Consider the following 26831-nt stretch of genomic DNA (forward strand, 5'->3'; position numbering starts at 1 on the left):
TTTAAAAAGTGAAAGGCTGACAAATATTCAGAATCAGCTGTTGTGAAATTAGGGCAAACAATTTTTTTTTAAATTACAGGCATATTGTAAAGCAAGTCACAATTTAATAATGACAATACTGTCCTCCATTAGAATAGCTCCTCCCTCCAACTGAAGTTCGTTCTTAAAAGAAGAGGAAAGGCAGTACAAAGGGACAAAAGTCAAGCTGTGTATTGTGTAAGACTGATGAATCACAGACCTGTACCCTTGAAACAAATAATACATTATATGTTTAAAAAAAAAAAAGTCAAGCTAACTTCCTTAACATTAATGAGTTCCTTCAATGGGCCAGAAACCATTATGATAAATGCCTGAGATACAGGAGAAAGAAGGGGTTCCTGCCTGCAAGGAAGTAAATAAATCAGTAAACAAGTAATTACTCTATAATGTCATAAATGTGGTAATGGAGTATATACAAAGTGCCCAGCAAAGTCCCTGCCAGGAACATGGCAAAGGCCCAACAAATGGAGATCCCGGGATAACACTGATTAAAAAATGCTTAGGGTTACATGGAAAAAGGTTTAGGCAAGCAATTACAATTAACTCCTTCCAATACTATCCCAGTTAGCACATAATAAATGGTGATAGCCGTCATCAGGTACATTACTTCACTTAATTCTCCCACAACTTTGCAAAGTAGGTAACTGTCATTTCCCCCACTTAGAGTTGGGGAAACCAAGGCTTGAAGAACTGAAATCACTCTATACAGAATGAAGAAGTGAGGCCTGGGGCAGGCAGTACCCATTCTCACTCAGTCAGAACAAAAACCCAAAATCAAGTGTGAAACCAAACCTTGTGCCCTTTCTGAAACCTCCAAGTCAGAGGAAAGAGTTCCTATCACCGTAAAATGTAACCCAATAATCTTGGAGAAAGGAAACGATCTAATCTGATTAATACCATTCTGGACTATATATCTGCTGTTAGTCACTAAAACTGCCAAATAAATGACTGTTATAGGAAAGATCTTAATTCAAAATTCTACATGGTGCAATGGCAAGAGCATGAAGTTTAGAGTTTGGGTTTGCAAGTGGCTCTAGCCTTGACCTGGGTTTAGACACTTAAAACTCTTGGAGGTGCAATTTAATTTACTCACCTGAAAAACACACACAATACTGTCTGTCTTGCAGTGAAGACGAAAAATAACCAATTTAAGGCACCTGGCTCAGAGCTGGGCACGCAGTAAGGACTCAATACCTGTTCATTCCCCTTACCAAAAATGTAACATTCTGAAAATATATTCCCCTTAAAATGAGGTGGCAACATCAACTAAGAGCTGGTAACATTTATCCTTGGAATTTAATTTCTGAAATGGAAAAGAACACTTAAAAATATTACTACTCATCACCTACCTATGTCAATAGCTATTTCCTTCATCTTCAAAATGTTTCACAAACATTAACTAGTAAGTTCTCAGCATAATACCAGCCAGAAAAATACAGAGCAAAGCGGAAGAGATTAAGTGAACTTTAAAAAGTGAATAATGAGAGCACCATTTTTAACACTTACAAACATAATTTCTGGTACACTTTGCCTTTTTAAAAAACCCTCTACTGTGAATGGCCTAAAGTTAGATACTTCACATATAATAAGTGCAGTCTTTCAGGTTTCTGATTTCCCAAGAGGGCAACCCTCTTGTTTTCATGGGAAATTTTGGGAAATTGCCATAGATTGCTCTGGGTACAGATAGCAGAGAGCATTTCTGGCTTTCCACATGGAACTGCTCAGGGTGGGCAGGTCCATGTCCCTGGTCCACCCTCCACTTGAACTGCTCCTTCCTTCCTATGGACCCCAAGGAGCAGCTACATTGACATCAAATGCACTTCAAGAGGATCTTCCAGGGCATGGTTGGAAAGGTGTTGTGGGAAGTGCAGAGAAAACACAGAAAGTGTGACCTCCCCACAGAAGTGAGATGAACCCTTTACAAAGCCACCAGAAAGAATCCTTTCAGTCACATGCTAGACTCAGGAGATTTTGTGAGCACATTCACACCCAACACCCCATTCCATCTTCATGAAGACCCTGGGGGATAAGTGGAATTTGCCCCCTACCCTGTCATTTGCATTTTATAGGTGAGCAGACCAAGGGTCAAGGAGCAAAACAGAAAGTAGAGTGACTAGACCTGGTTCACAGGGCACAGAGCAGGGATGTGAACCAAGGTCTTACTGTTACTGACTCCATCTTCCTCCTTTACCCACCACAACCTCCTGGAAAGCACATTCCTGGCAATATCCTTCTGCAGACAGCAATTGCCAACTAGTACAAGCTGTGGTCTCTCCCGTGCCACACTCTGCTTGTCGGCCTGGAAAGCTCTCCTCTCCCACCATCAGGCTAACGAGCCCTTCCCCAGCTCTCCATCTCTCCCCAGCTACCATGTATATGCTTCCCTCACAGATATTTGCCACACAGCCCCGAGACTCTCCATCTTCCTGTCTCTGTCACTGGACTGTGAGCATCTTGAGGACAGGGACTGTGTTTGATTCATCTATAATCCCAGGGACCAGTGCAGAGTTCTAGGCTTTGTTGGTAGAATAAATGAATAAATGGATGGCTCTCTAGGTGCTCACCTGCTCTCCATAGTTAAATCTGCTCTCCTTGCTCTATTCCCCACTACTCGGCTCTCATCACAAACCTCTCTCATATCTCTCTCACCTCTTCAAAATCAATTTAAAAATAGGAGCACTTTTATCTTTTAAAGCTATATTGCCTTTATCACTCTTGTCTTCAACTTCTTTCAAATTGTCCCTAAAGACTGTATTTTTAAGGTCAATTTCTTAGCCTCAGTTTTTTACCCCCACATTCCTTCCAACACAGATTGCCACTGCTTCAGGCCTAAACTCCTATTTCATTTTCACTGTGGGTCTGAATCTGCCTGAAGTCTCCAGGTTAAGAGTCCCACAGAACACTTCCACCTTTGAGAGTTCCTACGAGTCACACAAGCCAAAGTCAAAGTCAATGGGGACTCAATATGTTGCAACAACGATCAGAGTGAGGAATGCCTTACATGTTATTTTTAAATTTTTTTATTATTATTTTTATTTTATTTTTTTCAAAGATTTTGTTTATTTATTTGGCAGAGATCACAAGCAGGCAGTGAGGCAGGCAGAGAGAGAGAGAGGAGGAAGCAGGCTCCCCACTAAGCAGAGAACCCGATGCGGGGCTCCATCCCAGGACCCTGGGATCATGACCTGAGCCAAAGGCAGAGGCTTTGCTTTAACACACTGAGCCACCCAGGGGCCCCACATGTTATTTTTTTAAACAAATGGGTGAATAAACTATCATGCAATTACTTCTACTTCCATTCATTTCAAATCAATTTAAGCATGTATCCAATATCAATTGTGGAGTGTAATTATTAGGAACACAGGCCCCAGAGCTTAAATGTCTAGGTTTGAATCCCAGTTCCACGGTGTGATTTTGGGCATATTACTTAACAATTCCGAGTCTAAGTTTTCTCAGTATTGATAGTGTTCATAGGTATGTGGCAAAGATAAAATGTATTATTACGGTTCAAGTAACTGAGTTCCATGGCATTTGATCCTTGCCCTCTAGGAATTTAGTTCTGGAAGCGAGGAGCAGCAGTGGTTAGTAGACAGATCTATGAACAGAGCTCCAAACTTCAACAAGGCAAGTGCAATATTCTGAATGTCTTCTGTGGTACGTATGTCTCTTCCATGTCTTTATACGTGTGCTTCCTCTCCTCCCCCTACTAAAATGCTGCTCCCACCACTGTCTAAATAATGAGGCCATTTTGCAAAGTGCAGTGCCTGCCTCCTTGACCCACATGGCATAGGCACCTCCCTCTTTCCTTCATCATGGTACTCACTGCTCCCTACTCAGTCACAGTTTACCCTCCTATCTCCCCACTGACTGGGAGCCCTTTGAGAAAAGGGCCTGAATTTTCGTTGACTTCTTGCTCCAGGCATATAGTATTACAGGAAGAATGTGACCAAAGGCTGCTGACTGAATCAGTGCTCAGAGGCAAGTGCAGGGTGCTAGGAGAGTTTAGAGGGAGAAAACTGGGGAACACACAGGACACTTCCTTTTTCCCCTACCCACCAGGCTCTGCAGCATGCTGAAAAAACCGTAAGAGAAATGTGTGGTTCTCTATTTTAAAATCTTTTTCTTAAGCCTTTTCTTCACTCTACCTGCGCTGTTTATTTTAGATGAGTGCAGGCATCAAGATCAAAACGAATGTGAACTAGTGGCCAAGGGTGGGGCAAATAAATTTTGGGAGAATCACAATCCGAACATGCCACTAAACAAAAGAGGAAGAAAATATTTAGGGCTTCATCCAATGCTGTGCACAAAAGATGTACTGCCAAATGTTCAGTTATTCTTCTACTCTCAAAAGTATTTGATGGAGAGTTTTGCTTTCTTTCTTTCTTTTTTCTTTTTTTTAAAAGTAATTTAAGTCCACACACTGCAAGTAAAAACAAAAGAGCTTTGGCACAAGAATAAACTATGTCTCTCTTTTAATCTTGAGATTTCAATCTAATTTTATGCAATAGTATAAAAGAGAGAGGAGATAAAAAAAATACATAAAATACACATATTTATATTTTAAAACTAATGCTTTCTAGTTGCTCCCACTGGAGCATCAGGTAAGCTTCTTTGCAATTCCAGTTAATGCAGGAGTCTTGACCTGAATAATTTTGACCTATGAAGATACAAATTTAAAAGTAAGCACTTTAACTTAATACTAGAAAGTAGCAGACTCAAGAACTGAACTCAGGATCTCACACACCAGAGCTCTTTTACCCAGCTCTTTTACCTTCCTCTGGCATCCAAGATCCTTTCTGGGATGATACAGCCTCAGTTTTGAAGTTATCTGTTCTCCTTTTTGAAGGTTATGAAATGGATAGTAGCTTGCATATTTTATTCTAAATCTTCTCTCCCTATGAAACCTGCAAAAAATGGCCAATATCTAAAATATACACCCTGGAGAGACTGAACTATTTTCTAAAATATTCCTTTATTAAATGCCTACTGTGTGCCAGGCTCTGAACCAGACTCTTTACATATGCTAACTATCCTTTAAACACAGCTTTGCAGTAGGTACTATTAACTCCATTTTACAGACAATGAAACTGAGGCTAGAACAAGTTAGTGACTCTACCAAGACCCAACCACAAGTAAGTGAGAGGGGAAAAACATCCTCTTTCTCTGACTCCAAAGTCCATGCTCTTAACCTGTAGGATACTTTTAATGGAGATGAAGAATCCTATGATAATGCTAATGACTACTGCACTTCTGAATGGGTGGCCTAACCTTCCTTCTGACCTTCTTGGAACAGCCTCAACTCTAGGGAAATAGAGTGGAGCCTCTCCCTCATAGACTGGAGACCCCTGGCCGATTTAGGAATTCTTTTTGTTGTGTTTTCCCCAACAAATCTCTTAATTTCCGGCTACTCCAGGGATGACCACCCCACACTGAGTGCAGGTAGGGCAAGCATTTTACCCCAAGAGCCAGCAGCTGGACATAAAAAGCCCAGCCTTTCGAGACAAAGCAATGACTGCTCCAGCTTATCAAGTAGAAGCAAGACGCTGGCTGAACTGCTGTGGCCTCATTACGTGTTCACAAATTCTCATTAGTATCACTTTCCCACCCATTTTCTCATTGTATTTTTTAAATAGCATTTCACCACATGAAATTATAAAATATCACACAATATATCCACTAATTCTAATTATTTACTTACTCTATTGTCTGTCTTCCCCCTCTAAAGTGAAAACTCCATGCGGGCAGGGACTTGTCTTAGTTACCACTGTATCTCTCAGGACCCAGAACAGTGTCTGGTTACAGGAAGCACTCAACAACTATTTGAAGAGTGGGACACAAATTAATATTATATGATAATAATAATGATGATGATCACTAGCACTTTATATGCTAAGCACTGTTTCAAGTTCTTAATACACATTGGTCCATCAAATCCTTACAACCCTAGAGTACAGACGAAGAAACTGAGGCATAGGGAGAGTAAGGGATCTGCTCAAGGTCATAATTGGTAAATACAGGATTTGAACCTTGGTGATCTTGATTGAAAGTCTCTATCAATAACCACTAGGCTAAATGTCTCTCATTAGTCTCTTCCTTTAAGAAGTGAGTAATACAAAATGGGAGACAGAAAATGGATTCTGGAATCAAACAGACTAAGCTTGGAATTCCAAGTCTGACACTCCCTAGCCCTGTGACCTTTGTGCAAGTTATGTAAACCACGTGGTGCTCCTTCTCCAAAACAGGCACACAAATACCTGTTCCTAGAGTTGTGAGGTTCAATGAGATAACCTAAGTCTCTTCTTTCTGTAAAGCCTGAAAAGAGTCCCTATTATTGTGATGTATCACTGTTAACTGTATGGTAGAGACCAAGTAACAAAAGGGGTCTGAAAGAAAGAATTATTGAGGCAGTATAGATGAGTCATGGTAGTCTGGAAAAGCTTCATGTAACTAGACATACTCAAGATCTTCAACCCAAATTACAGAACCGTGGTTGGTGAGCAACAGTAGTGTCAAAACCAGCCTTCATGACAGAGGGCTTTGAGTCCAACATCCCTCTCATAGGCTAGAGGTAACAGAGAACCTGATGGCAACACCTTTATGAATAATCTAACCAACATCCAAATCTATCATTCAGTTAACAATTCATTACTGATCACCTGCTAGGGACCAGGCACAGAAAGGAGCCCGGGTCTGACTGCTGACATGGTGGTGAGATGGACCAATCAACAAGTGACAATACAGTGGGGAAGACCAATGGCAGAAGGACACTGGCTGTGCTCATGGATGAGGCCCTAACCCAGCACGAGCAGCAACACTTTCCTAGTTGGGAAGTCACCTCCTATTTGTCTCCTGAAGCCAGGTGAAGAAGAGCAGAAGGATGTTTGAGACCAAGGGATCTGTTTGAGCATAGATACAGACGGAACAGCATGGGGAAGTTCCACAGCAGAGAATGAATGGAAGGTGGAGAGCTGCAGGGTGGGGAGCAGGAAAGAAGGACAGGGGCTGGGCCACAGAGATCTCCTGGGTACTGTGAAGGCAGCTTGACTTGATCCTGAGCCACAAGTATGGCCATTTAATGGCCATCATTTAATAGTAAATGGCCATCTCTGAGATCACATCTCAACTGTGTGCCTATAGCAAATACACTGGTTCCCATGAAATACAAACAAAACAGCACTGAGAAAAAGAAAGAATATATTAATTTTTTAGGTTCACCACCAAATTTTCTTTGGGGACTTCCTCTTCCTGAATAGGTCACAGGCATTTTTTAGCACTAGTGTAGTTTATCACCAACTTATGATACTGTTCCTCTTTTGCACTCTAAAGTGATTTTAAACTCAAACCTGTTCAGCTAATGTTACTCTCCCTTTTCCAGCACAGCACCTTGAACAACTTGTTAAATATTTGCTGAACTGGGCTGGATTCATTGAGTGAGAACTCTACAAGGTAATGCTGCACCAATGGGTAAGCGGGGGCCATAGGGTAGTAGAAGATAAGAAGATGACTATCACAGCACACTTATTCTCAATAAACTTGAACTTCCAATGATGTAAATGCAACATGCATGACAATAATATACGCATCCCAAAGCAGACTGCAAGGGTTGCATTCTTTCAGTAGTGAGCTACTCTGAATCCCAACTTACAGCAGTTTCACCAGACACTCAGCTCCCTGAGGGCGGGGGGCTATGTTTCCTTTATACTAAATCCTCAGAGACCACTAAATAGTAAGTACTTAGCAAGGCTTTATCAAACGGATCTATTTAATCTTCACAACAATGCCAAGATGTATAAATCATTTTACATCTGTGGAAATGGAGGCTCACAGAGGTAATGTGACTTGCTTGAGGTTATGAGGTTAGTATAGTAAAAAATAGCTATAACAACAATAATAACTACTATTTTTCATTCTAAGGAAGCCTGCTGTCTATTTATCATTCTTTAAATGTTTCTGCCACAGGATTCTCTTTTCATACTAAGATGGCAAATGTTCTCTCTGCCTGAATGAAACTTGGAGTTCGTAACTTGAGTTCTTGAGCTCTGATTGGCTTTTTGCTGTTGCCAGTTTTAGGAGTTCCAAAGGGGCGCTAAAGGGTTGTAGGGCAGATGGATTTGCCACCTTCCAGGTAAGGATATTCTTCAGCACAAAGGTTCCCCAATACTCTCCCACTCCCTTCCAAATTTCCAGGTGAGAATTAATCTAATTTCAATTCCATAAATCTTTATTGAATACCTAAACCATGTGACAGGTACTTTTCTCACTACTTCCAAAAGTAAACATTTACTATGAAAGTCTTCGTGCCTGTCTTCCTGTGATTAAATCACATCTCACCCACTTTCATACACAGTAAACCCTTGAGGGCAGAGACCAACTGACCCACCAAGCTCTAAAACATTTTCACGGAACTGAATAAATCTTTGACATTTTGTTCTAGAATTAGACACACTTGGCTTGAAATCAAATCTGGCCAAATTGCTGGCTGTGTAACTTAATTTACCTTTCAAAATCTCAGTTCATCCATAAAACAGGAAAATTAACATTTACATTTTAAGGTTGTTTTAAGGGTTAAAAGGAATGGTATGCAAGGCACAGTGCCTGACTCATAGTAAGGGCTCAAGAAATGAAAGCTAATCTGATTATTTTAGTCCCACCTCCAGATCATCTCCACTACTTAGTACTATCATTATTATTATTACTTTGAAGGTTCAGCTAGGTGGCATGACCAAGGTATAAGACTTGCTAGTTAATGAATACTTTAATTAATAGAGCGTCCCAACATATGCCATGCAAATATCTTAACTTTCCAAGATTTAAGAAACACTTTCCACATTAAATCTAAAATAATCAGATGCTATCCTTTCTTTAATAATTTGGAAGTTACTAGAGATCTTGCATTGCATAGCTCTGAAGAAAAAAAAAAAGGTGGCTTGTTTTTTTCTTTGGGATAATGCAGAGCTCACTATCTCTAGAACAGTGCTTTTCAAAAATTACTGACGAGGATCCAACAAAGCAAAAAAAGTAAGAAATACATTGAACATGCAGCAACTTCATGTCACAACTCAAAACATGGGTAACTGAACCAAAAGTTTCATGAAATAATACTTATGCTTACTAAGCACTAGCCACTGATCTTTTCTATTTCACTTTTTTTTAGTTTATGCAAAAATTTATTTGACAAAATGTAGAAAAAGTGATACTATACATGATACAGTTATAAGAATCTAAATGAAAAGTGTGGGTTTTATTCAATTGCACAATTTGCTAGTGTACCTTCTGAGTAGTGTGATGCTTATTAATAAACAGGAGTGAGGGGCAGAGGATTTGGATAAGCTAGAAGCAGGGTGATTTTGTCAGAATTTTAAACTTAAGTTGGCCCCCCCATACTGCTGGGAAATGTGGAGTGTTTCATCTCTGAGATGTTAACAAAAAAAATTGAAATATAACAAAGTCAAAGTGTCCATTTCACTTATTGTTTTAATTTTTTTAAGACCCAGTAAAATAATTATCAGCCAAACTAGAACCTAGTTATTTACTAATATTGTTATTCCGTCTATTGTGGTGTGTCAAGGATACAGTTTAACTGATCCTCCCATCAAGATCTGAAGTTGTATTAATTCTATTTTACATTAAGAACCTGAAACTCAGCCAGGTTAGGTGACTTGGATGAATAAACTAAATGACGGACCCAAAACTCGCAAGTCTTCTAACTCTGTAGTTCAGACTGTTTAAAAAAAAATTATAACTCAATTCAATAAACATTTATTGAGTATTTACTGTGTGCCTAACATTGAAATAAGAGAGCATTTGTCAAGAAATCTGTCCTTTTGGGCTCGCAGACTACCAGGGAAGACAAGTATGTCATGGTACGTGGAAGTCTGAAGTGGGTACTTTTCTATGCTGGAGAAAGTGAGCTGTTTCCCAGACTGCCACCATTCTTTCTCTGGCCGCACACTTTCCCAAGACTTGAGCACTGGTACCTGCTAGTGAGAGAACGCAGTGTGGTCCTCTAATGGCACACTTCTTTACAATCTGGAATAAAGTTGATATCCTTCCTCCTAGTGCTGTGTGGCACTCTAACCCTAAAAGCAATCCCGGATGGGTGTGAGCAGCAGCAGCAGCAGTATTATCATCATCATTGTTATCATCATCACATCACACTCTCATCAGAAGAGTGCTTTAATGTCAATTCTCGCTAAATAACCAATGACCAATTCAGTGACTTCAACTTCGGAGAACTCATGACCCAATAAAGGCAAGTCCTGACCCTGCAAAACAACCAGGAAACCATAATCCTCTGATCTAAGACATCCCATAGCTACTAATTCAAATAAAGTTAAAACCAAGTCAAAACACCTTAATCTTCCTAAACGATAGCTTTTACCTATCTCTCTAGCTTTATCTTTCCACATCTTATGCTGCATTTCCACCAGACTACTTATCATTGCTTAAGCAAGTGCCTAACGCTGTGCCTTTACTCATCCTCTTCCTTCCACACGGAATGCCCCTTTTCCCAACTTCTTAGCCTATCCATCGTTCCTGGCTCCACCCAAATGGCATTTCCTCTGTGAAGGCTGTCTCCTTTTCCCAACAGCAACAAACGTCTTCTCTTCTGTCTATTGTACCTCTTCTGCCGAGACACTTTTCACATTCTGCCTGTCACTGTCCTTACCCACTATATCAGAATATGTTTTAAATACTGTGACATTCCAGGAGGCACCTAGAATATGGTTTATGGGGACAGACATGCAATTGTATTTGCTGATTCCGCATCGAAAATCTCGATCTAGAAAAGGAATTGCTTTTTGTTTTGTTTTGTTTTTGTGTTTGTTTTTGTTTCCCTCCTCTAGAGAAGTAAGCTTTGGCTAAGCTGGATGTATTCCTAAACACTGTGGAGCTAAGACTTCTGATACTGTTAAACATGTATCCTAAGGCAGGCAGCTAAGTTTTATTTTCTATAAAAAGGGGTTAACAACACCTACCCTAACTGCATTAAGGAGATCAACCTGACACCAAAAGGCAAAAATTATATGATGTTAAATGAATATGAGAAATGATCTCCCTAGTCACAGATCCATTACAGCAGAACTGTGCTGGGAATCGCTGAGGTCCTAGAAACACATTTCTCCTCTGTTCTTGGAAAAGTGACGTGACGATAGTTCAGGAAGAGTACTGTTATGATTACAGCAACTGCAAGCCCATGTCTCCAAAATTCACCAACTAGAGACTACCCTAATTAGGAGTTTTTACTAAAACTCTTCCAAGATAAAAGTCTTTTCTTCTTGCTGATAACTTTAAGCCAGAGATGTAAAGCAAGAAGGAATTGAGACTCAAGTACTGGCTTAAATAGGAGTCAATTTTTTAATAACATGAACATATATCTACCAAAGAGGTTCTAAGAATACCCACCTGCCCCTCCCTGCCCAGTTACCTGCTCAAATCACTCACCCAATCATCTCTTTTTGGTCTTTCATTAATAGGTGTGAGATTTTTCTAGGATAAACTACGTAAAAACCTCTACCGCTCTCCACATTCAAGCCCCTTTCTTCCACTAGTGTATTTCTGTTTATATAAAACACACTGTAAAAATCAACCAAATTCTTCCAGAGAGCTTGCGTACCACATACAAGGCTTAGAATCCTTAGGATAACCTTGGTGAAGGCCTGAAATAGATACACATGGAAAGAAAAACTCTATTGTCTGCTTCACAGTAAAGGGGTTTTTTGTTTGTTTGCTTGCTTGTTTGTTTTTACACAAAATCATCGGGTCTGCAAAACGGTGCTTGGGGGATCCCATCAATTTATAATCTGTCCCCTGATTTTAAGGATTAAATTGAAGGAAAGAAAATGACTCCCTTTCACATCCTTCCCCTGATTATATAAAGTGGAATCCCAAATCCATGACATTAAAATACTGTTCGAACCAAGGAGGTTATGTATTCAGTTTCAATCTCGAACCCTTTCAAGTACTACTTGTATTGTTTTTTTTTTTTTTGTCCTCACTGGTGACAGCAACAGGTCCCGATTTAGAACAGCTTGTGAATTTTATTTAACATGCCTGTTTATTTCCCCTTTCGGAGACTTGGGAAAAAGGCACAAAATTAGGCTTGGCCTAACGCTGGTCCTGACACCCCACTTTAACCCTTTCCAAGTGCATGTGATCAACAGCTACATCAGGCCTTTACGGTGACTCTCGTCCTGTCTCTTTCTTTCCTGCAAATGGGAGGGTCATAAATTGAGGGCCAGCATTCTGCTCACATCTCCCACACCTCTTCAGTCAATGCAATCGCTTCTAGTGCTGTTTGCACTGCCAAAGCCATCCATCATCCTGCCTCACCAAGCAGGAGAAAGAAAACTGATGGCAAGTTAGAAAAATCTCATTACGCCACTTTTTGCCTCAACCTCTTCACCATTCCTTGAAAAATAGAACTTCAAAATTCAGTCTGTTGGGGAAATAAGAGGGATAGAAGAAAAAAGCTGATGTGGTGAAGAGAGAAAAAAAATAGCTCCAAAGAGGCTGGTTTCTGGGCCAAAGTCAAATAACTCACAGGTTATAATAATATATTTTAGACAGCAAAGATGAGACCGTATTCATTAGCTTAACCTGATTTTTTTTTCTGCTTGACTTCTGAAATTCCTAACAGACTCTTTCATGAAATTAAAAAAAGAAAAAACAGCACCGATTAAAATTAATTTTATGTTCACCTTTTTTCTCATTTAACAACTAAATCCCAAGTTAATTCTAATTCCAAAGGGGGCCATGAATGTACCTTACAAAAGCCTATGAGAATGCCGAAAACGTAATAAAGCCACACAATTCCAGGGCGTAACTGAGGGCTTGTCTGTGTTTAAAAATTACTGTGTGTCACCCCACCCTCCTCGAGTTCTCTGTCCTTGAGAAGACAGAGACTATGAGGGTAGCATTCAGTGTCACTTCTCCCCAGGACATCTGGCACAGGCAGACTGAAAGAGACCTAACATCCTCTAGGCACCTTTAACATTCAGGCCTATGACTGGTACCTTCCCATATTGTTTCTCATCTGATCCACACAAAACCCTGTGAGTCAGGCCTTATCATCCCCATCTTAGAGATGAGGAAATTGAAGCTTGAGAACTGAAGGACCTCATCCAAGATCACCCAGTTACTAATAGGGAAAGTCAGGACTCTAGCCCCCAATCTACCTGACTTCAAAGTCCTTGGCACTTCCTGGTTTCATAAGGCAAAAAGCAATCTTTCCAGATGGTTGACCGAACAGGCAGCCCATGAAGGTCTGTGAATCCAGAGGCAGACCTGGGGTTCCATAGCCTCTGAGCGGGCCTGCCAGTGAAGACGCGGGCACAGTGGTATCTAGCAGAAACAAATCTAATTTTTCTACATATATACAAGTTGTTGTAATATGTTTTTAGCCCCATCTGCACACTGCCCCTCTGGGTCCTAATCACAATAACCAGGTTGATTTCAGGATTTGGAACCCTTTCTACTACAGAGGTGATTAAAATATAATCAAGCTAGAAAGTTATCCTCCCCCAAAGCCACCTAAAACAGCAACTCCAAAATAAAACCAATTTACATATTTTAACCCAAATTAAAAAGTAAAAGCTAAGGATTCCCTTTTAATATCCTGAATAATAAATGCACATTTATGTAAAGTTTCCTTTGGGGAATGGTTACTATGAGGACAACTTTCCCAATATTATTCATAAATATCACTTTTGTTTTGGTGTTACAGTAAGAATCTGGACTTGTGAGAATTGTACTGTCTGTACCCAGTACATCAACAGAGATAATTAATATTGAAGACAAGTACAATATCCAGAATTTTAGATATGTGGTTGGCTGCATTACAAAAAGTAACATAAGAGAGGATGATGAGTCAAATCTGGTCAAAATCACACATTACAGGGACTTAGTCGTTTACTCCATTTTAAGTGAGCACTCTCCTAATAAAAGTATCATTAGTAAAGATTGCAAGTTCTCAGGCTTTCCACGACAGACTTTTAAATAGCACTGAGAGTTAAAGTTTATCATTAAAGCTGTTTTTACTACTGCTGCATCTTCAAAGGGGGCACTCAAAAAAAAATAGTTCAACTCAGTCTGTTATTTTTCATGTACAAATTAGAAAGGAAAACTCTAAAGGTTTAGACTGGCAGCTTAGGAAAACACAGGCTACTTGAGAAGCCATTACTGGCACATCCCAGTGCACACCAGGGGTCATGGCTGTCTCTCTATACCACTGACACACACACACACACACACACACAGAGTACAGGCAGTATCTAAGTGTGTATCACAACATTATGACATCTGCTCTATGTGCAAACTTTAAAGTTTGCATAGGAGCATGCCAAGAGGGTCACTCTATTCTCAGGTCCTCCCTGGAGGGGGACATGGGGAAAGGTACTCAGAGTCATCTCTGTTAGAAGAACAGCATTCGCATTTCTGTAAAATTAACAGGACCTAGCCAAGCTGCACGGGTAGCTGACGGAAAGACAAGTTCCTCCCAACTGTCTAAACTTTCCTTTTCCTGAAAGCAAACATCTGCATACATGGAACCTTATAGACAAAAATGTCCAGAAGATCTCTGATTTCTCTCTTTTGGAGTCATGCCTAGACTCTTACAAATACAAAAAGAAAAACATTTGTGTACTTGAATGTTCCGACAGATGTCTTCTCATAACTTGACACAGACTGCGTTATGTGACATCCAACCTTAAAATCCCTCACCTCAACTTTAGCTCCAATCACAGGGCCTTAGACTTTTATTGTTTGTTTTGATCAGTGTCAGAAGAAAAAGAAAGGGTGACCTTGAATTCCACCTTCCAGGGAATTGCACACAGTAAGTCCTCGACAAACACATCTTCATCCAACAACAAATGATAGCTAGCCTCTACTGTGAACACAGTTGGCAAAATCACTTCCAGGGGCTAGTCGCTCCAAGGCAGGAGATGATAGAAGGTAAATGATTCGCAGAATAAGCAGGAGTGGATTCAATGCCACAAAGTGCAGAGAGGAGGGAACCTCCACGCTGTGGTGTGTTTTTCAGAATTCGCCATCTTGCTAGAATTGTTTCTGTTTCCTCATATCCTGAAAATAGAACTAAACCTCCTATAGAAAAAGTATTTATGAATTACATTTTTATAGCTTCAGCATGAATAACTAAAAAATTAAACTCGAGTTTAAATGTTATTTTTCAAGCCAAGAGTCCCAGGTGAGTTATTTTTAATAGAGACTTACGACTTGTAATCTTTTTCCATTTTTAAAAAATCACATATGCTAGTTTTGCACTTTATTTTTGTGGTCAAAAATAAGGCCTTCCAAAAACAACAAAAAACAAAACGCAAGCACAACAATTACATTGACCTTATTTCTTCAACATTTTCACTGCTTCCTCAACAAAAATTATTTAAAGATTCCTTTATGGTGTTCAGCATTTTGTGATCCTTATGGAGAAAGACCCATATCGAAGGGAAATATCTCTGGTATTAAATACAATGAGGGACTGAATACCGATCTTCCCCATAGCAAAAATGGTCAGTCCTAAAATGGTCAAGTAAAAGGCAAAATCTTGGGGGTGGAGCGCCGGGTGAGAGAGAAAAGAGAGTGAGGGGAGTAGGGGGAGCCACCAGCATATTAGGAGCACTGACACTGCATAATGTATTTCTTAATTAATGTACAAGGAACAGTATAAATATTACCATTAAGCAGAGAGAATATCCAAAGCAAGCTACCTGGCCGATTGCTTTCTTATGTTTTATCCTTTTGTAACAATTCCGTTTCCAAAGTGCTTGATTCCTAACACTGATGCTCCAAAGCTATTGTGAGCACACTGCCTGAATACTTAATGAAGTAAACAACAAACAAAATGGCTCATCGTTGGTGCCCCTAGCTAGCATCCCAAACTGGATATAATTAAAGGTGTGAACAAGCAAGCAAGGAAGTAATGAACCTGCAAAGTCAAGGTTCTGAGAAATTATCGGGCATCCCGCACTGCACCAGTTCAAATTTATCACTCATTATCTCTTATATCGGCAAGGGCAGATCCACATGTTGGTACCCCTCTCTACTCCTGTCCTCCAGCCTTTTTTTCTTTCCACTTCTAGATGAGTAATTTATGACAATTACTGCTTGTGACAACTTCCCACATCCACAGATCACCTATCTTTTTACCCTTAAGAAGCCACTGATCTATAATAGCCCTCCATCCTTAAAATACATGGAGATTTAAAAAAATAGGAGGATGTTTCTAAAGCACTCGCATCTACACACAAACTCACAAAACAACGCACACACTCTTAACACAGCCACCCTACCTCCTACTTGTTATTACCAAGGGTTAAAGATTAGGTTCAAATGCTCCCAAAGAAAAAAACAACTCGCCTTCCACATATACACACATTTTATTTCGAGCCTAACCCTTTGCTTGAGAGAGCAGCTTCGAACTCACAAATATTGTGATAGATCTGTACATTTATAGTTTCTCAAGTGGCAACTAAAGAAAGGTGTTTGGTTATGAATGCAGGTCTTGCAGAGTCTGGATCTATCTTTTTTTTTTTTCTTAAGTTTTGTATTTTTCTAATAAGAAAACTCTTGGAGTTTATGAGGAGGAGAAGCCACTTCTTATGGGAAGCCAGCCCAGTTTGGTTTTCTTTCCCTTTTTAGATGCACATATACTTGCAAGTATGTATACACATTTGGTAATACCAAATAAGGAAAACCTAAGACAGGTGCAGGATTCCAGAAACACACATGCTTACACAGATACACACCACACACACACACACACACACACACACGCAGTCTCCCTCTCTCACATATACATACTTTCCACATATCCATCAAATGGATGGAAGAACAGACAGCGGACAATAAAAGGTTGACTTCGCTTTTAAAAGGAGAATTGGTGAATTCCGTACAACATGGTCCATCTACTGGAAGATAGTAAGATAAAAGCTTGAGAATGTTTGTGTCCCTTCATACCCCCCAAATTCCTAATGACATTGGGAAAAAATACTGCATTGCAGCATTCGCCAGCGCACACTCATGTGTCTAGCATCCGCTGGCCAGTTCACCAACAAATGTACATATTAAGTGTCCAGGCATATAAATTAAGAGCCTGGTGGCCACAGATCACTGGAACTGATGAAGAAATTTGTCAAGGCCAAAAGTACTTCTGTCCACATACAATGACCTCTATCAAGACCGCCATTCCTTATTTGCAGTACACACAATTTGTTTCGTTGGGTTTTTTTTATTATTAAAATAAGGCATTAAGATGCCAACGGCTAAGTGAAGCAGCATATATCCTCATGGAAGGAATAGTATTTGGTCTACATATAGGAAAAGAATCGACCCACAAAAAGGAAATGAGTGCAAAGGGGAGAAATCAAACCAAAGAAAGGACTTGCCCTGAGGAAACCCTTTCATTGTTAGTGGTAATTCTTACTTGAGAAAAACACCTTGATTCACCCACAAATTCTTTTAGAGATACTGAACACACACACAAAGCACTATTCAGGCAAAGATTTCTGATTTGAAATGTCAAATAGATTATTCCCAACAGAGATACTAAGTTTCAAATACCTGAAGTCTACCACATCTCAAACCCTTTTTTAAGACTGAGTTAAGAACTAAAATGCAAATGTGGAGCTCATTTTCTTTCTCTTTCCTTAAAAAAAAAAATTCTATTGTTATTAGCTCACAACAATCTGGCCTTCGTCTCATCACAAAGTCTTTGAATATTCAAAGGACCCAGAAAGGGCTATCGGGAGAGAAAAAAGTTTTAAGTCTTTGGAAAACTATCAAACAGAAGGAAGCTCATCTATATCTGGCCAGGAGGATGACTTGAATGAATGGCAGTTAGAAATGAATGGGACTACAAAAATGAGTGGTTAAGTTGCTTCTTAGGCTTTTTTTTTTTTTTCCTGAGATATTAAAATTATCTTATAAGTCAGTGATTCGGAAAGCAATTTCTCAGTCATTTCCCTACCTATGTCCATTTTATCTTTTTTAAAATGTAAATATTAAACGATGTGGCCATGATGTTACAATGACACATACAGACATTCTGATCATTAAAACTGTGATATAGTGAGGTGATTTTTGCAGAAATATTTCCAATCAGATTTTCATTTCTTAATAAATGCATACTCAGCCTTGTGCTTCCACAAAGGCACACCTCCACATACAGGTAGTAGGCATTAATTTTAAGACAAAGAAGCAAGAAAGGTCAGCAGTAGAACAGCGTGTCTTTTTTACAACCCAAGACAAGATGACAGTTCTTATGGAAATTATTTCCCCTAACTAAATAATGCTAGAAATTTCTTAGGAAAAAAAAACTATCCTAATTTTTAAGACACATATGGTTATGCAAAAATTCAAGTGTATGACCTATGACAAAAAAAATAAGTTTATTTATTTTTACCTCAAGAGTCAAAACAAATTTTAAAAATCCCCACCAAAGAAGAGAAAACAAAAAGAAACCCCTTGCAAGAAAAAAAGAAGGGGGGGGAGGTAAGTGCAGAGATTTGCAATGGAAAGAGGAAAAATTAAGAGTACTTTCTGTAAAGCCAATATATATTTCCTAACTTTTTAACATATTTCAGTATTTTTTAATCTCTCTTTTTGGGGGTTAATATCAGCTATCTGATCAAAAATGTAATTTGGAACAAGTCATAACAGATCATGGTTTTTATGTTACTGCCTATTCGCGTAAGCACTATACCTTTCAGTCTTTCTGGTACCCACCATCATGAGAAAAAGAGACTATTAGTAAAGCACACTCAGAGAAAAAGGGAAAGATGCCTGTCACCCAGCACATGCACGGGTCTTAGATGTTCAGAGACACACACACACACAAAAAAAAAAAAGGACAGAAAGAAAGAAATCAGCTTTTCACTCAGTGTATGCTAAGACCAGACCCAGGACCATTAAATGCCTTGCAGTTCCTACAAGGGTGCAGCCTGATGGACCTTGGGGTTGGAGGTACAGAGAGGAAAATGAAGATAAAGGCCAGAATACAGTTTTTCATTTATTATTTTTAAAAGTAATTTCTACTTGGGATATAAAATAAGAGATAAACTCCAATAAACTCCCTAGAATTGTAGTATCAATATCTGATTTAGTAAAAACACCAATATCACCTAGCATAAAATCATTGCTTTAGGGTAAATCTATTCTACCTATATTTCTCCAATGGATATTTGCTAGAAATTTCTAAGAAATCATTTGCAGAACCTATCAGCTGTGGGAGTTCACTATTATGCTTCCGTCAACTTCATTCAATATAATTTACATTTTTTTTTCAAATGGCCTCACAGGATTCCTTGCGATTTTTCGCACGTACAATTTCACAGCAGGGAAAAGGGGGAAAGAGAGAGAGAGAGAGAGGAAAAAAAAAAGCAAGATTCCCTACCCTCCCTTCCCCCTCTTCTTCTTTTCTCTCTCTCCCTCTCTCTGTTTTTTAAACCAAAAAAAAAAAAAGAGAGACAGAACAGATGCTTAAAAATAGATTTCTAAAAATCACTGTAAACCAGAGTTAGAAATGTAATTAACACCTATTTATAAAGAATAATTAAAGTTGGGCCGGCCACAAAGAACAGCAAAGATAATCGAGGTCCCGTCCTCCCCCCCCTTTTTTACACTGTTTGCAGTGTGTTCTCATGATAGCCACCTGCTCCCTACTCGGCTTTTCCTCTGTTCGTTTCCCCGGCAACCTTTCATTGGGTTTTCCTCCCAGCTATCGCTTTCAGTTGGGCTGCTCGGTCTAATCTTATTTGTTTTACACCCATCAAAACAAGCAGCCAGACAAAGGCAATCCTCTAAGAATGGGAAAAAGACCACAGCTTTGTTATAACATCTATGCAGAGCAAAAAGTCCTCCCCAGGCTTTTCTAGCAAAAAATAAGTGAGATGGATATGAATTTACAGCCTCCCCACATACCCGGCTTTGAAACCCCGTGAAAGCTATTGCTGGTGAAATTCAAAGTCAAAGTGGGCACTCGTGGCATCTGATTGTGCCATTTTGTGCCATATCTTCAGGGTCAACACCAGGCAACAGGAGCGGCACTCAAGGAGTTTCCCTGCTTCTTTTTTTTCCCGAAAAAGATGATGCTAAAAATAGATTTACTACTTTGGCAGAAAGGTTTTCCACTTCCCCTTCCACATCCCGAAGTCCTGTTTCACAATTGCATCTGCTGGTACTGAACCTCACCTCCTCCACCCCTCGTACCCAGCCTTCCCCATCACTCCTAGCAGGAGACTGAAAAAGAAATGTGCCTTTAACTTTAACAGTCATGTAATTCTGTTGAAAGCTCACAGAGGCGGTGGACACGCCAGCCAACAGCGACGGTGACATTGTGATTGTCAAAAAAGACACCAACCTTGCTTGGCTAAATGTGTGTTCGATGGAAGAGGCAGTGTGTGTGCCTTGTGTGCATGCAGTGCCATTACACTTGGAGATGGATTCTGGCTTTCAGAAGAGAGAAATACTAATAAACACACACATACACACACACATGATCTGCACAGTGATTTACGATGCACAGTCCATCATCCTTCACACACACACACACACACACACACACACACACACACAGGGCTGGAATCTTCAAGCTGCCTTCCTCTGAATTTTCACTTACCATCTTCAAGCCATTCCACTCCATCTGTGATCAGAAGAAGATGGACCCTCACACAGTGTGTCAAAAGCGGAAAGGAACGTTATGTAAAAGCTGACATTCCTTCTTACAGAGCTGCTGCCCAGAGAAGGAAGCAACAACTCAACACGCCAGGCACCGCTACACATACAAGCCGCCTCCTCTTTTTTATGAGGTCATGACAGGAAACTCTTTGAAATACAAGATGCAGCATTTACTGAAGCCCAAATAAATCACTGTCTTTGCCGTTTTGACTGCGCAGTCCCCCGAAACACAACTGCCCATCTCAACGTTCAGTGTCCAGGAACTGCCTCTCGAGCTTTAAATTTCCAGCACGGAAATGGAGATTCCTAACCCCGCTGCATCCACCTCCAGCCCCACGAAACCCAGGCACATAGACAAACCCCCTCTCCCTTACAAAACAAAACAAAACAAAACAAAAAAACAAAACAAAACAAAAAAAACAAAAAAAACCTTCTCTGCCAATATGGTCTCATGTAATATAACCTCTTTCAACAAACCAGCAATTATTTCAGCCCACCTCCCCTCTATACCACCCCCTCCTTTATGTTGAAGGGAAAACTGACAATGACCTGTTAAAAATGACAATCTATTTCCCCACTGCTTTTCAATAAAAGGACCTACCGGCACTCTCTACACAAAAGAGATAGTAAATGTAGGAACCAAACAGCAGCAGAGAACTAAACTCTTGTGCAAGCATAAGACTGGTCAAGGTGTAGATGCTTTTCTTCCCTCCAGCAACACAAACAACAGATTATAAATCTAGTCATACCTACCATAACCATTCTTATTGGCAAATATTGGGTCTCGCAGAGCTTCGACTCTTCTCTTAAAATTTGCAAAGCTTTCAGGATATATTTTTTAAATGACTACTATTGTTATATATATTTAAAGATCCACAAAACACAGTGTGGATGATTGTAAAGTAAATCAATTATTTGGGGGGAGGGGACGGGGGGGAGAGAAAGAAAAAAAAAAGAAAGAAAAGGAGCAGTGAGCTGAAACCCCCGATTCTAGGATGTAGATAAGAACAACTGAACAGAGCCTTGCTGAAATTGGCTCGAAGCTTCCCCTTTTTACATCCATTTATGGGACCATCTGTCAGCCGAAGCCAGGATCTGATTGGCTGGGGAAACGAAGGGAGGCGTTGCAACATCAGGTGCTATTTAAATTAGCTACTGCCAGATTGACGATGTTAATGATTTGGTGACCTCTACAACAACAGAGACCAGATTTCTGAACTGCTTCTTGTGTCTGGTAATTAAGGCCAGGCTGAAGCAACAACAGCCATGCTTGTATTTTTACCTTTTCCCTCCTCCTAGCTCAAAAGTAATGTAACAACTGCAGGTCACCGGCCGGCCGCTTGCAAACCTTACCAGTGGGAGTGTCCTCCCCTTCCCCTGTCCGGAAGGCTGCACCACCAAACCCCTTTGACAGAGGGCTTTTCCAGTATAGCATATTTTCAACCACCTTATCTTTCTCGACAGTTGCTTTCTAGCGAAATGCATATTTAATGATCTGCCTCTAGGCTTAAAGATACAACAAAAGCACTTTAATGTGCTAATACATCTACATTTTAACTTTATTATTTCCTAATATTGCTGATTTTTAGTAAGCAATGGTCCTTCTGCAGCTACCATGGCCAGCGTTTCAAGAGACAGCAAGTTTGAGAGTGTGTTTGCTCTTCGAACTGGGTTCCTACAAGTTTGCTTCAGAAAACTACTTCTTAATAAACAAAAAAAAGAAAAAAAAAGCCAGGGATATGGGGCAGCTGTCAGCCTCTACCTTTCTGCCTTCTGTCTGAGCTTTTCAAAACAGAGAATGATGAATGATTTATTTAAATGAATTTATTTCTCAATTTGGATAGGGGCATGATTTGAATTTTTAAAAATCCACTAAAACACTTTTTTTTTTCTTTGCTTCCCCACTGCTATAAAAAAATGGTAAAGCATGCTTTTGACAACAGCGTCATTTCATGACCAGTGCAGAGTGCTCATCTTGCTGAACTGAACACATGATTTTGCTTCTGTCTTTCAAAAGATGTCTTTTTTCTTTGGCCTCTTAAAAGACTTGAAAAGAGACATTTAGCAAGGGTGTGGTGATGTATAGTTTGTCCGCCTATGTTATACATTTCATAACCTCCACAATACCAGTCTTCAGTAGTATAGTAATTTGTCCTGGTGTGGGCTTTAAAGTGGCCTACCTGAAGAGTTTTTGCTTTACTTCTATCCAAAAAGCTAACTTATTGCATTTTTTAACTCATAATTTAGTCAATTTGTTCCTCAATGAACACGTAGAGGTAACAAATACTACTAAAGAAATAATTCAACGTAATTTTCAGTCTTTGGCTGGAGTTGACAGTGAGATGGGACTGGGCAGTATAGAAATATAGACTGAAAATCATGCCACACTCTGGGCTTCAAGTCCAAGAATATACGTATCTGTGAAAAATGATTAGGAAAGAAAATGACCTTTACATTAAAAAAAATTTAAAACTATTCTCTCCCAGCTACTATTTCACGAACACACACACACACACAAATATACATAGATATGCATGCTTTTAAAAATACAGATAAACCACAAAACAATATGTGTTGGGTACACTATGTGGAGAATTAGACTTGAATATAAATACATTCAGCTGTTAGAAATAACAATCTATGAAATAGAAAAGTAGAAATGTTAAAACTATAACCCCTTCAAGTGGAACAAGACTGAATTACGTAAACTTTTAAAATAATTTCTCCAGCAAACATGTAAAAGTCCTACGAGTCACAATAATACTACAGTATCTGTTGAACTGTGTTCTAGGGACGAATTCAGAGGTTAAGTGTTCTAAAGAGCTCAACACACAGACACAGGGCAGGTACAGGTGCCCCAAATCAGTGACAGAAACTCTGAGTGTGATCTCCCCAATACAGAAATATTGTGAGGAGAAAACCATGAACACAATGCTGACAAACACATAAAAGAAAACAGCTCGCTCCAGAAGAAAATATTTACTTTGTACTTCTCTGGAGGTTAGAAATGTCAGAATTTCTTAAAACCATTCTCCCCCACCCACACTAATCTCAGCATACTTAGTGAGCCATTAATTACCATTAGGTATATCAAAAGACGTTCTGGCCACTCTTCTGAAACAGAAACTATATATTACAGTATAAATAATTAGCTAGTTTTGCCAGGTTAAAAAAAATCCATGCGCTTTGTATATTGATCACTTCTCCAAAAAACCACTCTCAAGTCTTTCAACGGAATCCTCAAACAAATGCACAAATGTCCTCAGAGGCCTTTTCTCTAAAAACAAAGGCAGAATCCTATTGTTGGGAAAAGTCAACCTTATTATTGCATTTCCAATAGTACCATTCATCTTTCAGAGTGAGGGGCTGACCGCTCCATCAGTGGTGTGACATTTGTAAAGCAACAGATTCTCAATATATTATCTCAAGAATCAGGCAGGCGAGTCTCCCAGTCATGCATGATTTTTTTTTTCTTTCTGCCACAATCCTCCACCACCACAGAAAGAAACTTGTCTCACTCAGGCAGCTCAGGCAACCTAAAAATTATATCCCAGAGCTGTGGGGCTGCTAGCGCCGCTGTATCCCTCTTACCATAAATGAGCAGTTTCTTGACTCATTAATAACAATTTCCCTTAAAAGAAGGAATCTCATATCACTCAGCCCCTTGCCACCATGCACACATCCCAAAGGTTGCGGACATGTCAGCATCAGTCGCCGGCAGCCAGCTTTCCCACACAGAGTCCAGATGGACTGTACCAGAAGCCAATTCAGCGTTAATAACTACCTACTCCGCGCAGTGGAGAAGCCTTACGTGGCACAATGGGCTAGGAAACAGCAGCCGGCTGAAACTGCAAATAAAGAATACAAATCAAATTCTCCAAAAACACCAAAAGGAAAGAACAGAAAGGGAAGCGTGAACTGTATTCCTTCACTTCCTTGAGAAGAAAAAGAAAAAAAAAAAAGGAAAAAAGAAAAAGAAAAAGAATCCTTCATAAACATAGGGGGAAAGAATGGGGGGGGGGGGGTGGAAAACAGATGCTGCCCAGAAAAAAGTGACAAAATATTACCTCATTATTTAACAAAGCAGCATTAAGCGTCCTGCTGATTTCAAACATCTTGCCACAGATTTTGTTTTAAGAGAAACAGATAGAATCCTTTGCAAAGCACTCCGTCTGCAAAGGGTTCTTCAATTTTCTTGCGCGCCACGGAACGGTCAATATATTATTTCCCTAGAGTTCGCACATTAAAACCTCTAGTCAGTGAGCTGAATTTTCCCCTTATCTCACACACAGTAGACTCCTGTTATATGTACTGCTCTCTTTGCAAGAGCAGCCTGCCCCAAACATGGCTGGTGTTTAAACTACTCTTTAAAGTAACAGTTCACTATACAACCACCAGGTGGGTAGAGTGCACAGATTCAAATGAACCATCTTAAAGGATTGTGTTGTTTTTTTTCTCCCCTTAGAGGTGTAGAATGTAACACGGGAAACGCCAGCATTCTAACAGGCATCGTGTCTTGTATCTCTCTGTATCTTGTCAAAATAAATAAATAAAATTCCTTCTCCTGACTTATAGCGAGGAAACAAAACACCATCACCAATTCTAATAAGAACTGTGAAGAATGAAACACAAACACGCTTTGTTTCATTCAGCAAAGGATGAACAAGGAAAATCCAATCAACCCAGAGCAAGGCGGGGGCGGGGTGGGGGTACCAAAAACTCCATGGAAATATTTTCCTTTAGCAAAAAGAGAAAAATACCGACTCATGTGATAAAAACCTAATTCAAAAGTAAACATATAGACGAAGCACATTCAAAATGGAGGCAAGAGTTTAAGGGTGTAACTTTTCTCCTGAGTAAAGCATTAGGTTTATTTGATAGGGTCTTTCATGATAGGAAATAACTCAACAGCTTTTTAAAAATAAAGACACTGAAAACAAAAACAAAAGCAAAATCTTAAGCATTTCTTTTAAAAATACAATTATATGAATAGCTATAAACAACCACAAGAGCAAAGTAATCATATATCTCTCCCCAGTCCTGTTCTTTTTCCTTAAGATCTGCCTCAAAGTGGAACATTTCTGTCCTATGTTATTTTGGGTATAAAGCTAACTTAGTGTCTCCTTTGTACAATTCTATTCCAATTAATCTGCCTCTTGCTAGGAATAAATAGAATGTCCCAAGCTGAAAGCCCCAAGTGATGGAGGGTGGATGTTCAAAGATAAAGAACCACCTGGACAAAAATAAATCTCATCACTTACATTGTTCTATGGCCTGATTTTAAGGAGGATTTTATTACAGAGCGTGCATCCAGTATTCTATGTTCCCTCATATCTAAAAGAGAAACCAACACACACAGATACCTGGGATTTTGTTTTCTTGGCTGGACAAAATTAAAGCCCTGGAACTTCTACATCCTCTTGCAAACACAGATGTCGATACTAGGATTTTTCCAGCCCATCCAGGCAATATTTAGCCACACACAACAGTGACTGTCTCCTTCATCTTTAAGTCAAGGCTGCATCACTTAATACCATTTAACCTCCTCGCATATATTAAGTTTCAAGTGACAATTTTTAACTGGGGAATGAGAAGGAGGAGTTGCTCTCATCAAATTCTGGTTGTATGAAATAAGCTAATTTGTACACTCACCATATGTCTTAAACACTAATTAAAAAATGTCACTTTCTTCAAAATTAAAATGTAATCAGCCTAGTAAATAAAATATTCTCAAGTCTTCTTGCCTTGGTGATAATTTAAAGAGTGTTTATCTCAAGGTAACCTCTCTATTTTGATTACCAAGGAAGGTTTTTTATTCGAAAAGGGGGAAAAAAAAACCCAAACACCAAGATTTTGGGGGCTTGGGGAGCGAGAAGAGAAAACCACAACTGTATGTAGCTGCACAAAGGAAAATAAGATGAAGCAGGGTTTTAAGGACCATAGTCTTGTTACCCTAAGGCAAATCCAGCCAATCAATACCACCCATTGACGGTCTACCATCTGCCATGCTACCCAGCGATGTGACTAAACAGACCTGTTCCATATGACCGTAGCCGGCTCATTTTCAGTCGATTAGGTTAGTTCCAGAGCATTCGCGTGCA

The 26831-nt window shown here is 39.6% G+C and overlaps 1 protein-coding gene across 6 annotated transcripts in view; it reads right to left on the minus strand.

Moving 5' to 3' along the window:
* Positions 1 to 26831, minus strand: part of ELAVL4 (ELAV like RNA binding protein 4) — a 144785-nt gene that overhangs the window by 64918 nt on the left and 53036 nt on the right. For 2 of the 6 annotated variants that reach the window (XM_045979539.1, XM_045979546.1), the window contains exon 1: positions 21484 to 21736. The exons of 1 other annotated variant lie outside the window; for it this stretch is intronic. In XM_045979539.1, the coding sequence (XP_045835495.1) occupies positions 21484 to 21492 (9 nt within the window). In that variant the 5' untranslated portion in view covers positions 21493 to 21736. Of the gene's footprint in view, positions 1 to 20671; positions 20932 to 21331; positions 21351 to 21483; positions 21737 to 26831 lie in introns of those variants that run through there. 3 more of the 6 variants (XM_045979556.1, XM_045979520.1, XM_045979563.1) reach the window with 3 other exon arrangements.

Source organism: Meles meles, chromosome 1 (genome assembly GCF_922984935.1).
Source record: "Meles meles chromosome 1, mMelMel3.1 paternal haplotype, whole genome shotgun sequence".
Taxonomy (NCBI): domain Eukaryota; kingdom Metazoa; phylum Chordata; class Mammalia; order Carnivora; family Mustelidae; genus Meles; species Meles meles.